Here is a 17,385-nt window from a genome sequence, read left to right as displayed (position 1 = left end):
GGGAACATCACTCACCAACAGAATCAGATCAATACGGAGGCGACATGGCAAAAGAATGGGCGAATTTATTTACTGGGAACATGCTAGCAGCAAAGGGAATGCCCTTGAGCTTCATTGAACCAATAATTAGAAATAGGGAGACGTATAAATGGAGGCAAGCTGTAATTCTATACATGGTGGGGGAATCCTCTGCTATTGCAGCTCTAAAAAGGTTCATTTCACAACAATAGTTTTACGGTGGAAGCATGAGATACGATTACGACATCATTAGTTTAACTTTCCCACACTAATACACATCCTACACTATGTTTACGGAGCCTCTAATAAATATAAAAGAGTACAATGATGGTGCCGTCAATAAGGCTCCAGCAATACCTCAAAACATAATACACACAGAAAAAAAGATGCACAACCCCGGAAAGAAGTAGAGCTCACCAAGTTAGCTGAGAGAAGAGTGTACCGCTATCACTGGTCAATGCCTTCCGTTGTGGAACCACCTGCATCCATTAGAGATGCAGCGCCCCCGGCAAAAGGAACGTTAGTACATGTCGAATAGTACTAGTATGAAAACCAAACACCTATTTAAGGACTTGGAAATACAACATGAATTATGGTGAATTATGGTAATAATAAAAAGGCTTAACTAGCCATTAAAGCCACAATAAATTTATTAAGAGCTTTCGATAACATTTATAAATTTCAAGCCGGGGATCCTCTACAACTTTCTTTACACAGAGCGGCCCTTCCGCCTCACCTTAATGTATGCGGGTGGAGGTGTACTCACAATACCACAACACTACACAAAGCGGCCCCGCCGCCTCACCCCGATATATGCGGGTGGAGATGTACTCACAATACCACAACACTACACAAAGCGACCCTGCCGCCTCACCCCAATATACGCGGGTGGAGGTGTATTCACAATACCACATTGTAGGGTCCCAAAACTATAATAGTTTGTACAAAAGAGTTCCCTTTCAAATCAACCATTTGGCACCTTTGGCCTTAGCAGCGTAAGTTCATAAGGTTTCATCATATGAGAAATAAGTGTTTAATCACATTGAATTCATACCATATCTTTATCCCATAAAGGGTATAACATAATTAAATCACAATAGACAATCTTTAACACATGAAGGTTCGGACACTTTATGCAATTTGAGAATCAATTTACTAACTTGAACATCCCACATCAATAGCGTTTCAAGTTCGACTACACATGATAGAATTTTACAAGGGTTTGGGAATTCTGATACTGGAAGAAGAGTTTAGCCTTCATACCTCACTTGAGCTTCATTAAACTCTAAAATTTTCAAAAAATCTTAGTAACTTCGATCTATTTCATAAATATAACAAATTGAACCAAAAACTAGGAGGATAATCATGGTTCCAGCTCATTTGAGCATTTTATCAAACACTAGGTGTGCATTAAGGTTTCAAGGTCTTCCTATGGTGGATTCCATCATCCCACAACCCATTATCTACCATTTTTAGCTCAACAATCTTTCTACACCTTGATAACACATGCATGCAAAATGAACAACTTCCACACCCAAGAATTTCATTATTAATTACCTATTTTTAGTTGAATTTCGAAATTTAGAGTTAGGGTGTAGAATCTTACTTCTAGGATGAAGACCTAGTGAGTTTCCCTTGTTAATCTTCCAAGATTTGAGCAAGAATTGAAGAACAAATTGTTGAGGAACCCTCTCCCACTCCAGAGCACTCTTTCACTCTCAAAACACCAGATTTTTATTTAAGAAATGGTCCATAGCATCTATATAATGGAATAGGGTCGGGTTATAAAAACCAGAAAAATGAAGCTCCGGAACCCAATTTGTGATCGCATAATGCTTCTGCGGTCCGCAAAAGGGGCCGTGAAATGTCCCTCCGGAACTGGGAAGCCCTGCCTGGGTATGCAACCATTCTGCGGTCCGCAATTGATTCTGTGGTCGCAATACGGATCGCAGAATATCCTCCCGGAATTCCTCATGTCGATCATGCGATGCAATCTGCTGCCCACAAAGCAATTTTGCGGCCGCATTATAGACCGCACAATGGCCCACAGATTTTGCTCAAGTTCCTGCTTCAATCTGCGGCCGCATAGTGGGCCGCAGAAATGTCTTTTTCTGCCAACATTTTTCTTTAACTCCCTAGGGCACTATTCTACCATCACCAAACATATTAGTCTACCTCGTCACCACGAAACCTCGAGTTTTAGGTAAAATTTTACGGGGCCTTACAACTCAATGGTCATTCAACAGTCCCTTTCCCAGCTAAGAAAGGATTGAGACAAGGAGATCCCCTCACGCCTTTCTTATTTATTTTGGCAATGGAATACCTTACAAGGCTTCTAAAGCAACTAAGGAAGAATCCCAATTTCAACTATGAACAAAAATGCTCTACGATGAATATTGTGCAACTAAGCTTTATTGATGATCTCCTTTTGTTCTACAGAGAAGACACTATCTATGTCCAATTGTTGTATGGTTACTTTTAGGAATTTGCTCAAGCTTCTGGTTTGGTACCAAATGCAGACAAAAGTTCCATATATTTTGGACGACTAAGTAGTGCCATTCAATGTCAAATACTGCACCTACTAGGCTTCTCGCAAGGATCACTCCCTATCAAATACTTAGGGGGTACCCCCTAGCACTAGAAGAGTATCAATAGCACAATGCAAACCTCTTATTAATAAGATGTTAGGAAGATTTCAATCATGGACTACAAGATTCCTATCATATGCTGGTAAAATTCAATTGATATAAAGTGTCCTGTACTCAATCCAAGTTTACTGGTCCCAGATCTTTATTTTACCAAAGAAGATAACTCATCTGATTGAGTCTGCTTGCAGAAGATTTCTGTGGAGAGGAAGTGTTGACTTGTCAAAAAAAGCATTGATTCAATGGGACAAACTATGCTATCCTAGATCAGCAAAAGGGCTTAACATCCTTGATTTGATCACATAGAAAAAGGCAGCCATATGTAAACTCTTGTGGAATTTCTGTAAGTGAAGGATAAGATGTGGGTGCAGTGGGTTCATATTAACTGTAGGAAGCAAGGTACAGTTCGGAGAGCACAACCAAAGCAGGCCTTATGGATAGTACAAAAGATTATGAAGGCAGGAAAATACTATGAGGAACTTGGCTGGAGAGAGGATAAGGTACAAAGAATTAAGAAGTTCTTCATCAAGGAAATTTATCTGAAGTTAAGAGGAGAATTTCAGAAGCTTGATTGGATGAGGTTAGTATGCAATAGTGCTGTGTCTCCAAAATGGATTCTCAATCTGTATTTGGCCACATGGGGCAGATTGCTTACCAAGGAGAGGCTAGAAAAGTAGGGATGTCAAGATAATGTGAGATGTTCTTTATGTGATGCTACAGTGAAGAACACTAATCATTTTTTTCAACTTTACCTTCTCTGTATAAGTCCGGAAAGCAATGTTGCAGCGGCAAGGCATACATTGTCAACCTATGATCTAGCAAACAGGAGATAGAATTGTGTCACGACCCAAAATTCACTAGTCGTGATGACACCTAACCCAACCCACTAGGTGAGCCAAATGACAATAAACCATAATATAATGATAATGATAAGAGTCAAAAATAAAATAACTGAATTTTATACAACTCCCCAAGGACTGGTAGTACAAATCATGAGCTTCTAAGATTTATAGTTTACAAAAGATAGTATGAAATAAATACATCATCTGTTCGAAATATACATGAATAGATTTATAAATCTAAAACTACCAAGAACAAGAGGCAGCTATAACCGCAACGCGGTATATCTTCAATGCCAACTCCTGCCATACACGGCAACATCAGCTCTAAAATTTGCATGCAAGGTGCAGAAGTGTAGTGCAAATACAACCAACCATATATACTCAATAAGTAACAAACCTAACCTCAGATTGAAAGCAGTGACGAGCTTGGACGAACGGTCAGAGTCTAACACCAATAGCCAAGAACAACTCGTAACAATATAATAAAAGCAGTACAAGTAATAACTCAAAGATATGATGCTCAGCTCGTTCACGGTTACAGAAAATATGCATGCTTTTCATGTATAACAGTAAAACCCAAATCTTTCACCGAAATTACCAAAATATGAGTATATCATAAAACTGTAATTTTTTCCAAAAACTTTCAACAATAGATAAGATATTTCATTCTCATATAGCATGAGAAAAGTGCATCTCTATACCTACATGTCAATGTGTATGTAAAGTCATGAATGTCACAACCATTTAGCATGAGGAAATTCATCTCTGTGCCTACATGTCAAGTATGCATGTCAAATGTAATGCATCACAGTGACAAATTTATGTACACACACTATCAGAGTACTCAATCTCATTGTCTCACCCTCAATCACTTGGTACACTCAATAATTCAATCAATCAATCACTCGGCACTCGATACACTCAATCATTCGGCACTCGGTACCTGCACTCACTACTGGTATGTCAGACTCCAGAGGGACGGATCATGCCTAAGTGCTAATATAAGCCAACATGGCATGTTGCGGTATGCTGCCCGATCGCATAAATGAGTCAATAAAGCATGTTGCGGCGTGCAGCCCGATCCTATAAATAATTATTGCGGCATGCAGCCCGATCCCATAAATGTCACTCGCAACTCGGCCCTCAGGCCCCAACTCAGTCATTAATCTCTCCAGTTTTTTGGGCTCATAAATCTCATGTCAATCAGCACAAATAATGATAACATGATGTAACAATGAATGATGAACAGAGACTGAGATATAATATGCAATGAAGAATCATGACTGAGTATATGATTATAGTTAGAGTAGATAACTCAAAACAACAGAAATAACCTCATTAGGTCTCAACCAAATAACCACATAGCCTAAACATGATTTCTAACACGGTTCACGACTCATACAATCAAACAAGTAGGGAGAACATGGATATAACAAGATATAATAGCAAAACAACTCTCGTCATAGTCTAATAGTCTAATAGAATCATGATTTCCTCGGTGCACGTCCACACCTCATCACTTAGTGTGTGTGTCACCTTAATACATATTTTATAATACAACCCAGGGTTAAATACCCACAAATTCAAGTTTAGATATGTTACTTACCTGAAGCAAGCCAAATCCAATACCGAGCAAGCCAATGCATACTCTGAAATGGTATGCCTGTGCGTACCGACCTCCGAACGGCTCAAAACTAGCCAAAAGCAACTCGAGAAAATCAAATAATGCCGTAGGAAACAAACCCAATCGATAAAGGTGGCATCTTTAATCAAAAGCTTTAAGTCAACCAAAAAGTCAAACCCTGGCCCGCACCTCAGAACCCGACAAAACACATAAAATTTGATAAACCCATTCAATTACGAGTCCAACCATACTAGCTTCACTCAAATCCGACTCCGAATCGATGTCCAAAACTAAAAAATTCACTTTAGGAGAGTTTAGACAAAAACCACCAATTTCTCTTTCAAAATCATTAATTAAATACCAAAATTGAAGATGGATTCATGAAATATAATCGAAATCAATTAGAAAATACTTATCCCAATCCATGTGGTGAAAATCGCCTCCAAAAGCGCCCAAATCTGAGCTCCCCAACTAAAAATGTGAATAAAATATCAAGCCCTCGATAATTTAGCTTTTGCCCAGGCACCTTCGCATCTGTGAAAATATTAGCCACTTCTACGACACAAGTTCTGCTTCTGCGGACTCCACTAACCGACCAACCTCTCACACCTGCGGACATTGTTCCACTTCTGTGCAATCGCAGGTGCGAGGTTAAAGCTTGCTTCGGCACAAAGTCCCAACCAAGTTGTCATCCGCTTCTGCGATCAGATTCCCACTCCTGCGGACGCGCAGATGCGCCCAGCTATCTGCTTTTGCGGTCTTCCTCATCCAGACTTGCTTCGATTTTTCGTCCATATGACCGCATTTGCGGCCACCGCACCTGCGCCCATTACCCCGCTGGTGCGACCACACCAAATCCAGCAAAGACTAGCCATCACACATGAATGAAAAATGATCCGAAACACGTCTGCATCTCACTAGAGCCCCTCGGGACCCCATCCGAATATACCAACAAGTCTCAAAATATAACACGGACCTACTCGAGGCCTCAAATCACATAACAACATCCAAACCACAAATCGTACCTCGAATCAAACTAAATAAACTTTTAACTTCCAAAACTCGTGCTGAACTATATCGAATCAACCCGGAATGAACTCAGATTTTGCACACAAGTCCCAAATGACATAACAAAGATATTCTAATTTACGGAATCATAATTCAAACCCGATATCATCAAAGTCAACTCTCTGTCAAACTTATGAACATTCCAAACCTTCAAATTTTTAACTTTTACCAAATAGTGCTAAAAACTTCTAGAAATATCCAATTATAAATTGGAGCATACGCCCAAGTCTAAAATCACCATATGGACCTAATGGAATCGTCAAATCTCCGATCTGGGGTCACATACACAAAAGTCAAACTTGGCCAGCTCTTCTAACTTAAAGCTTCCTAGTTGAAAATCATTTTTCCAAATCAATTCTAAAACACCTGAAAACCAAAACCGACGATTCACACAAGTCATAATACATCATATGAAGCTACTCAAGAATTCAAACAGATGAACATGATATAAATTCTCAAAATGATTGGTTGGGTCGTTACAAATAGGCAATCACACATTATAGGGGCAAGAATGCAGTAGTTGAAGTCTACAGAATGAGCCTAGCAAGATCCATCTATTATATATGGTAGGAGAGAAACCTTAGGATCTTTCAAGCTAAGAGTAGAAATGCAGCAGTATTGATTAGAGCTTTTGTACAAGTGATACATCGTAGAGGAGGAATGAAGCAAAAATTAGCAAGAAGATTTCAAGAATTAGATTACTATCTGTGTGCTTAACTGATGTATCCTAGTATAAGATCTTTTTTTGATAGATAAGGAAGGTTAGTGAAGCTTACACACCCGGGGCTGTATGTTAAGTATGTTTTCTCTTTTTCTTATGTTTTGTAAATATTATTTGGTAAATAAAATCTTTACTTGCCAAAAAAAAAATAAACTGGATAGGTTTTTTTTTTAAAAATCCCAAAGAGCGCAAATTAGCCACGGAGCTTGAATATTGTTTCCCGATCGGAGATTCATGGATCACATACGGTATCTCAGCATGTCCTTTCGCCTCTGAAAGCGTCCTTCCTTCTCAATGCTTGGGCATCCATCCCATGTATTCTTTTCGATCCTGTACTCTATATAGGATTTCAGAGATTAGAGCAGAAGAACTCTGTAACGGCGGAGAGGGTTATCGCCTCGAATCAAAATGATTTCTCTTCTTCTCTTAAGAAGATAGAAAGGTAACCTATGACGTCGGAGAATTACACTTTTTCTCCAGTCTCAGCTTCACATATAGAAGGAGTGCAAGAGCATAGCACGCAAGCTTTATGCTTTTCGCCAGCTTTTCCTCTAGTAAAAGATTAGCTCGTATCCTCTCTCTGTGTCTAAGAATTCTAGGGGAAAGCGAAGGACAAATACTATTTTACAAGAGCTTCAAGAAAAGTGAATTGAATTAGTCGTGGGTGGCTGAACTGCAGAGATTTTTATTGTTGAGCCGGGTGAGCTAGGTAGTTCATAAATTTACAACTAAAATTTATAGTCTTCTTAATATATCTTTAATAGATGTTTATGTTGATGTATTGTTTATATTTCTATGCAGTTACTTTATACATCTTGAAGGGCATAGTTCTTAGAGAAAGACATATTCTTCTATAATTATATCAAAAACATATGAGGAAGCATTATACTTTTATAACTTTGCCGTTCGCAGTCCTCTAGTTATAATAGCGTAAAATTACAATTACATAATGAAAGGAAGATTTTTGAAATTTGTAATTTAAAATACGGTGTATAAATTTTTATAATTGTAATATCATATTAAGAGTAAAATGAGAAGTTTAAAATTAAACTATTACTAAATATAGAAAGATATTATTTATTTTGGAATTGACTAATAAGAAAAAACTATCACCTAAATTGAGAGTAATTATTTAGTTGGTAAATCAACCGATTTGTGAGGAGGGAGGTTGACCATTTTATACCAAACCAAAATTGGGGAAAATCCTTTGACAGCTGACTCGTATGACAATACCTTCGTGTAAACGCCGTTCTATATGGCGGCCGTGCCAACTAACCTTTGCAGTCAACACTTCCAACAACTTTCTACAAATTTGTCTCGTCAGCTGCTGCACGAGAAGAAGCCAAAGAAAAGTTAGTAGAATATTACTGGTACTATAAACGTAATGGTGCCCACAAATTGAGAAGATAAAAATCTTTTCACACTTCCCAATTTTCACAGCTTTGGCTGTGCTTTCTTCCATCAAACAAAAGAACAAACTTGCCATGACCACTCAATGGCCCATCCGGGAAACAGCTAAACCGTTGGTTATACATAGTCCTACCACGCTTGCATATTTACAAATACAAATTGAAAATTTAACTAGTAAGAGACATAGATATAAAAAAGTATGGTTCACCAAGCTAGCTAGACTCCATAAAAAATAAGATTAATTAAAACTCTAGTCCTAATTTTTGACTTGCCAATTCGCAACTAACTTCAGCTAATCCAACTCTAGAGTTTGCCAAATCAAATTCCATCCAGAAATTTTGCTGGTGATGATGTCCAATGATAGAGGCCTCTATCCCTAGTAAGTCCGAATTTCCAAAGGTAAAACAGTAAACTTGATTCCTACCTCTTGTTACCCCTACTAATTTATGGAGTAGTTTTTCCCCAGTGACGCTCATTTCAACACCTCGAAACATCAAAGTTACTGCTAGCAATGGGGGTAAATTCGTACGAGTCGACTCCCCTAGGTAACACAAGTCCATTGCCCCTTGGAACACGAAATTTGGGTCGTTCAAGCTTCTTAACATACCTTTGGTTTGCTTCATGTACTCATTTTTCAATGCTGTGTAAGCCGGGCCAAGTAGGAAAGTGAATTGGGTACCTGAGTCAACCATGGTTTGACCCGCTCCGGTATGATCCGGTACGAAAACGGATTTGGGCAAGTGTAAAACCGTACCCGCAACTTTGATACCTTCCAACTGGACTGTATAAGCCACCCGGTCAAAATAGGGTAACGGAGTTGACATTTGAACCAACGGAGTGTATTTCCGGGGTCTGAGCCATGGGAAATTTGCTTCTCCAAATAGGAGAACACCGTTAGAGTCACGACCCGAAATACAGTAAGAGAATTTCGGATAATCCATTTGGGAAACAAAAGACAAAGCTCCACGGTTCATTCCTATCAACCCGGTAGTCTTGGAGTCTTCATCCAGGTTTGAACTTGAACCCGCATCCATGCACCCGAACACCATCCCGGGTAAATTCGAATTGTCGATATGGAAAGTCTCTGCAGCAAGATTACCTTCAACCGAAGAAGCATCGGCATAGGATAGCGTAGCATGGCAGAGCTTATTCGGGTCGCAAGAAACGGGTACCGTGAAATCCCGGGTTTTTGTCCTGCATATGGTGGACAAACAGGGGATGGCAGAGTAGGAAGAAGAAATTAGGGGGTTGAACGTGGAGGGTGTGCTTGGAGTCTTCTTGCAATGAAGCCAAGAAAGTTCACTCCCTGTATCGAGGACCATGGTAACTTGTTGTAGAGGCGATCCGACAGATAGAGAGACTGTAAGGGAAACATTATGGTGGAAAGCAACTTTATTAGGTGGTTTTGGGATGGAGCAGGATGATATTTTCTTGGCTCTGAGGGGCAGAATAACTGACTGTTGTAACTGCTTTGTAGACAAACAAGGAACTGATTGCATGAAAGTACAAAACATAAGGAGAAGAAGTAGAATATTTACAGAGTCCATAGCAATGGATAAAAAGAGTTAATCTTGTTATGAGCTACTGTTCATGGAGCAGGGGAAGAAATGTGAGGGATGTTTACGGTTTTTTTTATGTTTGAATGCTTGAGGCTCTTTCTTTTATATGGAGAAGTCGAAATATCAATAAAAAGACCACTCAACACTCATCTCTGAATTCTGGAACTGTGTTTTCTTTTGTAGTTGTTGAGTCGGTGGGGCTTCGTACAATCGTGGCCGAAAACTGGCATATATATATAGACGGAGATGCATATTTACAGCTTTAAGAATCATTGTACGAAGAGAAGTCAGTACCCTTATATTCAAGAGATTTTGGGCGAAGTGCAGTTTTCTTTTTCTTTTTTGTTCTTGAAATTAATTTCAATATTATGGTGGCCCATGTAAAGGGAATAAAATATTTTGGAGAATCATGTCTTTTTTTCACTTTTGGAAAATCATATTCAACAAGATAAATTTGGACAAACCAACTGTCAATCTTTCTTGCTTACTAAACCATATAGTGATATTCTGATGTTGGCGTGTTTGTTATCCCGCTAAGGTAATGAATCTATATTCTGCAATTGTATTTACCTTATACATTAGGGGTCGTCTAGTGTGAATTATTAAGAAAGATAATCATGGAATAGAATTTGTAATATTTGATCTCTTGTTGGGTTAATATTTTCATATCATGTGTACGGGGTAAAATTGGTTTATAACAGATGGTCGAATAGTAACATGACACGTGAAACCGAAGATAGGCAAAACGAATCGAGGAACAACCAATGCTGGATACAACGAGTGTGGCCGCTACCGGATAAATTTCGAAGGGAATGTAGCCGACGGTAGAAGTTCAAAGGTCTATCGTCGGATAGCATTCAATGAGGGAATATTCACCAACATTAAAAGAGCGACCGTTGTGAAGAATATTTGAATTCAAGGCCTGCCGTTACATGTTTATCAATGACTCTTTCATTATCATTTAATAGGAGTTTGATCCTAGGATCTTGTTTCCCTAGGTAAAGCTATAAATGGTCGGATCAACAACTAATGTAAGGACATGTAATTTTATGCACGCAAAAGCTCTATTTCACTATTTTTGCTCTCAATTCAACAACTTTATTTTCACTTTGTCGTTATTTTCACTTGTGCTCTCGGAGACGCTGAGTTCGGAGCCAGGCTTGTTATCTTTTTCAATTTCAATTGTTAAATCTCAATTTTAATCCTATATCTTTATCATTTTTGGATCAAATCAATTCGCCTGTCTATAAATCACGTAACAAATTTAACTATACCGTTTTGCGGGTAAACAGTTTGGCGCCCACCATGGGGCATAGACAGTTTCACAGCTGGTTTGATTTATTCGTCTATTACTAACTAGTCTTGGTTCTTTCCTTAGTAAAAACTAGGTATGGCAGCTAATGATGTCAACAACACACACAACGTTGAGGCACGCGAAGAATTGCCCCAACGTAATGACTCAACCAGTGAGACTCGCAATGAAAGGGAAGGGACGACCTCGGTTCGAGATGGACAATATCCTCGGCATGTGCGGGAGCCAACCCCTAATGATGTAGAGAAGGAACACGCCGTAGAAACGGTCAAACTCCTGAGGGAGCAGCACAAAGCAATCATGAATCACCGCTCAAGGCAGGATCGGGTGATGACGGAGCTAAAACAAGCATTATCAGGCGTCTCCAATAACGCAAACGGAAGGGGCTCGATTTTTCCCAGTGTTCCAGCAAATCAAACGGCTTAGAGGGTCGATAAAAATACCCCAAGGGGTGAAGTCGGTTTCGACGAAGCTGGAGGGGCTGGTAATGGATCTGGGAATAACAATGGGTGATTAGATTCCGGGAGCACCACTAGTACTAAAGGGTCCAAATTCGAAAAAGTAAACACAATTGCCGTTTAAGCCGAGCACAACACCAGAGCTAATTCTGAAGAGGTTGAAGATGCCGAACATACCAAAATATGATAGGACTTCGGATCCGTCGGAGCACATCACAACCTACACCACGACTGTGAAAGGAAACGATTTGGCTAAACATGGGATCGAGTCGGTCTTGTTAAAGAAGTTTGGTAAAACCCTCACAAAGGGGTCCCTGACATGGTATTCTCTTTTACCTAAGCATCTAATTGATTCTTTTGAGATGCTTGTAGGCTCGTTCATTAAAGCCCATGCCGGGGCGAGAAAGGTTCAGGCCAAAAAGGAAGACATATTCAGGATTGCGCAGGGCAAATCCAAACTGCTGCATGAATTTATGCTTCGGTTCCAGAAAGAAAGGATGATGTTGCCGGCGGTTCCAAATGAGTGTGCAGCAGAGGCATTCACAAAGGGTCAAAATCTGTTGAGTTCTGATGCCTCCCAAAAGCTAAAGGAAATCCTCCTCGAGTTTTATGCAACCACATGGCCGGATGTCCATAATCGTTGCGAGTCAAAAATTAGGATAGAAGACGATCAGCTTGGGTCCTTGGTATCAACCAAGGGACGGGGTCGTGAACAAAACCATGACAAGTTTAAAAGAGACTTTGATGCGGATTGGCGGTCCTCTAGAGGTCGTTTTCTACCATACGAAATAACTGATGGTCCTAACAGCAAAGGGTTTCAGTCATCGAATAGGTTTGTTCCCGATAAAAGGACCGATCATGGCTGGAGCAGCAGGTCGTTACAGGAGAAGGAGGTGTCAGGCGCCCCAGAATCCGCATATTCCCAGTTATCAGATTAGAACTTTAACATCAGCTTGGTAGAGTTGGTATCGGAAATGAGGAATATCAAGGAAACACGATTCCCGAAGCTAATCCAATCAAAACCTAGCCAGAGGGATCCCAGTTTATAGTGTGAATACCATGGGACTCACGACCATAGAACTAGGGACTGTCGTCATCTTCGCAAAGAGGTGGCGACATTATTGAAGAATGGCCATCTCAGGGAGTTCTTAAGTGACCAAGCCTAGAACAATTATGGAAGAAGTCGGTATAATGCGAAGCCTTCGAATGTAGAAGAAGGGTCGCCTCGGATGACTATCAACATGATTTTTGGAGGAAGTGAAGTCAATGGTGTAACCTTTTCAGCGGCTAAGAAAACAAAGATATCGGTGACTCACAATAAGAGGCTCCGGGAAGTAGAGGAAGATGATATCACCTTCACGGAGGAGGACGTTGACTAACTTATTTTACCACACATTGACAGTTTGGTAATCTCTTTTAATGTTTTAGATTTCAAAATTAAGCGTTTTTTGGTTGATCGAATAAGCTCAGCCAACACCATCCAATGAAGAGTGCTGGAACAAGCAAAGTTGACCGGGAGCACTTTAACTTGGCAAGTGTGACAACCCGAGAGGAGATGTTGCTTCCCACGCACGCCGAAGGAGTAACCAAGACCACTATATTCGAAGTGGTAGATTGCGATATGGGTTACAATGTAATCCTTGGAAGGCCGTGGATACACGAGATAAAAATTGTACCCTCAACATATCACCCAATTATTGAAATTATCAACAGCGGAAGGAATCAAGCAAATAAGAGGAAACCAGCCGGAGGCGAGGGAGACGAACGCGGTAACTGTTTCAGGCATCAAGGGGAAGGAGTCCAACAAATAGCAATTACAGGAACCGATGCCTCCTCCCTTTCCGAATGAAGATGATAAAGGTGGGGAGTCATCAGAACTCCATCAGGTGTCGAGATATTTTCAGGTACCGGAGGAAACAAACGCGACCAAGTCAACTGCGGAAGAACTCGAGCAAGTGGACCTGTTTGAAGAATTATTAGAAAGGAAGTTTCACATGGGAACATGCTTAAATCCCGAGCTCAGGTTAGAATTTTTAAATTTTCTTTAAGCTAATGCGAACTTCTTTACGTGGTCATACTCGGATATGATAGGTATCCCATTAGAGGTAGCAGTTCACAAGCTGATTCTGGATCTAAATTTCCCATCGGTAAGGCAAAAGAAGCGCCCGATAGTAGAGGTCAAGAACATGTTTGTTAAAGAAGGGGTAACCCGATTACTCAATATTGGTTCAATCCTGGAGGTAAAATATCTAGAATGGTTAGCCAATGTTGTTGTAGTACCAAAAAATAATAACAACTTTAGGATGTGTGTAGACTATAAGGATTTAAATAAGGTGTGCCCAAAAGACTCATTTCTGTTGCCAAACATTGATCAAACGATTGATGCTATGGTTGGACACGAGCAAATGAGTTTCCTTGATGCTTACTCCGGGTACAACCAAATCAAGATAAACACGAAGGATCAGGAAAAAACTTCTTTCATAACAAACTTTGGCACATATTGCTATTATGTGATGCCTTTTGGGCTAAAGAACGCCGGAGCCACTTATCAGAGGCTCGTTAATAAAATGTTCGAGAATCAGATAGGCAAAATAATGGAAGTATACATTGATGACATGTTAGTCAAGTCTTTGAATGCGGGAGATCATTTGAAACATCTTCAAGAAACTTTCGACGTTCTGAGGAAACATAACATGAAACTCAACTCGGAGAAATGTGCGTCCCAGATCGGTTCCAGTAAGTTCTTGGGGTTCTTGGTTGCAAAGAGGGATTGAAGTAAATCTTGATAAAATTAAAGCTATCGAGGACATTTCAGACTAATTGACAAGTGTAAAGGAGGTTCAGAGGATGACCGGAGGTTGGCGGCTCTAAGCAGATTTATCCCAAGATCCTTATAAAAGTGCCACAACTCCTTTTCACTTCTGGAAAAGAACAACGATTTTGTATGGACTCCAGAATGGCAACAGGCACTTAAAGACCTAAAAAAGTACCATTCCAGCCCCCATTACTGTCAAAACTGGGGGAAGGCAAGCAGTTGTTAATATATCTAACGGTCTCGAAGGCAGTGGTAAGTGTCATTTTGGTCCAAGAGAAAGAAGGTATGCAATTTCCTATTTATTACATTAGTAAAATACTGTCGGGAGCGGAGACTTGTTATCCACACCTCGAAAAGTTAGCCTTAGCTCTCGTAGTCACCTCTCGAAAGCTTAGGCCTTATTTTCAGTGTCACCCGATAGCCATTGTGACAACCTTTCCTTTGAGGAATGTCCTTCACAAACCTGAATTGTCAGGTCATTTGGCTAAATGGGCAGTCAAAATTAGCAAATTCAACATTGAGTACAAACACAAGACTACAATCAAGTCGTAAGTTTTGGCCGACTTTGTGGACGACATCAATCCAAGGTTAATGCCCTTGGCTGCTAAGAAAGAAGTGCTGGTGTCGGAAACGGTATCAGCGGTTTGGACCTTATTAATGGATGGAGCTTCCAACGTAAAAGGGTCCGGTCTTGGGGTAGTTCTGATCATGCCCTCGGGGGGACCCTGAGGTAGGCCATTAAAATTGTTCCATTAACTAACAATGAAGCCGAGTATGAGGCTTTTGTTGCAGGACTCGAACTAGCTCGAGGACTAGGATCTGAGGTCATCAAAATAAAATGTGATTCTCAGCTGGTAATAAACCAAGTGTATGGGATTTTTGACACAAAGGAAGAACGCATGCAGCAATATTTGAAGAAGGTTCAGGCATTGCTTGCATGATTCAGAGAATGGTTAATCATCCATATTCCGAGGGAAGAAAATGTGTAAGGAGATGCATTGGCTAATTTGGGGTCATCCACGGAGATGAAATGATCTGATTCTGGTACTGTCGTCCAACTTCTACATTCGGTACTGGATGTGGACAGCTACTGCGAAGTCAATTCAACCAACTTAGTATGGGACAGGAGGAACGTGTTCGTCGAGAATCTTCAGCATGGTAAACTAATCGAAGACCCGAAGGCATCTCGGGAATTGCAAAAAGAACAACTTTCTATTGCCTCGTAGATGGGCAGTTATACAGAAGGTAGTTCCAAGGATCATTGGCCCGGTGTCTAGGGGCCTCGGAGGCAGACTACGTAATGAGGGAAGTCTATGAAGGAGTTTGGGTGAATCATTCTGGTGCAGACTCGTTATTTCTAAAGTTGATCAGGGCAGGTTACTATTGGCCTCAGATGGAACATGACACAGAGGCATTCGTTCAAAAGTGTGACAAATGTCAACGTCAAGCATAGTTGGTGTACCAGCCAGCAGAACTTTTGCATTTGGTGCTATCCCCATGGCCATTCATAAAATTGGGGATGGACATAGTTGGTCTCTACCATCGGGTCCCGAAAAGGTGAGAATTCTTTTTGTTTTAACTGATTACTTCACTAAATGGTTTGAAGCAGGTCCTTACCAAAATATTGGTGAACGCGAAGTGGTCGACTTCATATGGGACCACAGAATATGCCGATTTGGAATACTTAAGAAAATTGCTTGTGACAACGAGCCACAATTCATAGGTTCAAAAGTCATAAAATTTTTGTAAGGATTGAAAATTAAGAGAATTACATCTTCACCGTACCATCCAAGTGCTAACGGATAGGCGGAGGTAATTATTCAAAACTTTAAAAAGAAGTTAGAAGATGCTAAGGGCAAGTGGCCCGATGAGCTACCGGGAGTGCTATGGGCATATCAGACGACGACGAAATCGAGCACGGGAGAAACACCTTTCTCACTCGTATATGGCACGGAAGCTATGATACTGGTGGAAGTGGGGGAGCCGACTTTAAGGCTTTCCGAACAAACGAATAAGCAAATATTGAAGTGTTGCTGGTGAGGCTGGACTTGCTCGATGAACACAGGGACTTGGCGTACGTGAGGAAGGTGGCTCAAAAGCAAAGAATGTAAAGATATTATAATCACAACGCCAATATCCGTTACTTCAAGGTAGGAGACTAGGTTTGGCGAAAGGTGACTCAGAGCACTCGAAAAGTCAATGTCGAGAAGCTGGGACCAACATGGGAAGGTCCTTATCGGGTTTCACTTATCACTGGTAAAGGGTCATACGAGTTAGAAAATCAGGATGGAGTCAAATTACCCAGCAGTTGGAACGTGACTCACCTCAAAAGGTATTATTGCTGATGGTTCCTACCAATACTGAAAGTATGTGCTGCACTCTTTTTCTCTTCGATTAGTTTTTGTCCCAATCATATTTTTTTGGCAAGGTTTAAAAGTTTCATCGGCAGTGACAAAAACCATACTACGAAGGAAGCATCATCGGCAAAGGCAAGACCTTTATATATCAAGGCACTAAAATTTTCACATCGATGGTAAACGGCTATGTGGATGGTTAAATAGTCTTTGGTTCGATGACAAGATTTGCCTTCCATTATTAAAAAAAAGATTATTTAACCATTCACAAGTTGTTTTCATCGGTGAATCAGCAATCCGGATGTAAGAATTCTAGTGTTCGAATTCGCATACTTCGCATTCGAACATTGGGGGAGGAATAATATCTGATACGGAACCAAGAGTGCCATGAAAATCGGGGACTGCGAGAACCAGTATCAATGTTTTATTAGGATCGGGGACTGCATGACCAGCCCCATAGAAATAAGTTGTACAAGTTAGCCACATGTATTGGCAACTTTATTTATTCAAGCAAACGAATGCGTATGTACTTTTAAAAATAGAGGGAATAAAACAAAGT

General features: G+C 40.4%; 1 protein-coding gene across 1 annotated transcript; it reads right to left on the bottom strand.

Annotated features, from left to right (window-relative positions):
- Nucleotides 1-8,306: 8,306 nt before the first annotated feature.
- LOC104116666 (aspartic proteinase PCS1) lies at nt 8,307-10,297 on the bottom strand. Its single transcript, XM_033661434.2, has one exon. The coding sequence runs from the start codon at nt 9,873-9,875 to the stop codon at nt 8,571-8,573; it is 1,305 nt and encodes a 434-aa protein (XP_033517325.1). The 5' UTR covers nt 9,876-10,297; the 3' UTR covers nt 8,307-8,570.
- Nucleotides 10,298-17,385: the final 7,088 nt, after the last annotated feature.

Source organism: Nicotiana tomentosiformis, chromosome 5, assembly GCF_000390325.3.
Source record: "Nicotiana tomentosiformis chromosome 5, ASM39032v3, whole genome shotgun sequence".
Classification (NCBI taxonomy): domain Eukaryota; kingdom Viridiplantae; phylum Streptophyta; class Magnoliopsida; order Solanales; family Solanaceae; genus Nicotiana; species Nicotiana tomentosiformis.
The sequence above is the reverse complement of the archived record's forward strand: the minus strand, read 5'-3'. Positions and strand labels throughout refer to the sequence as shown.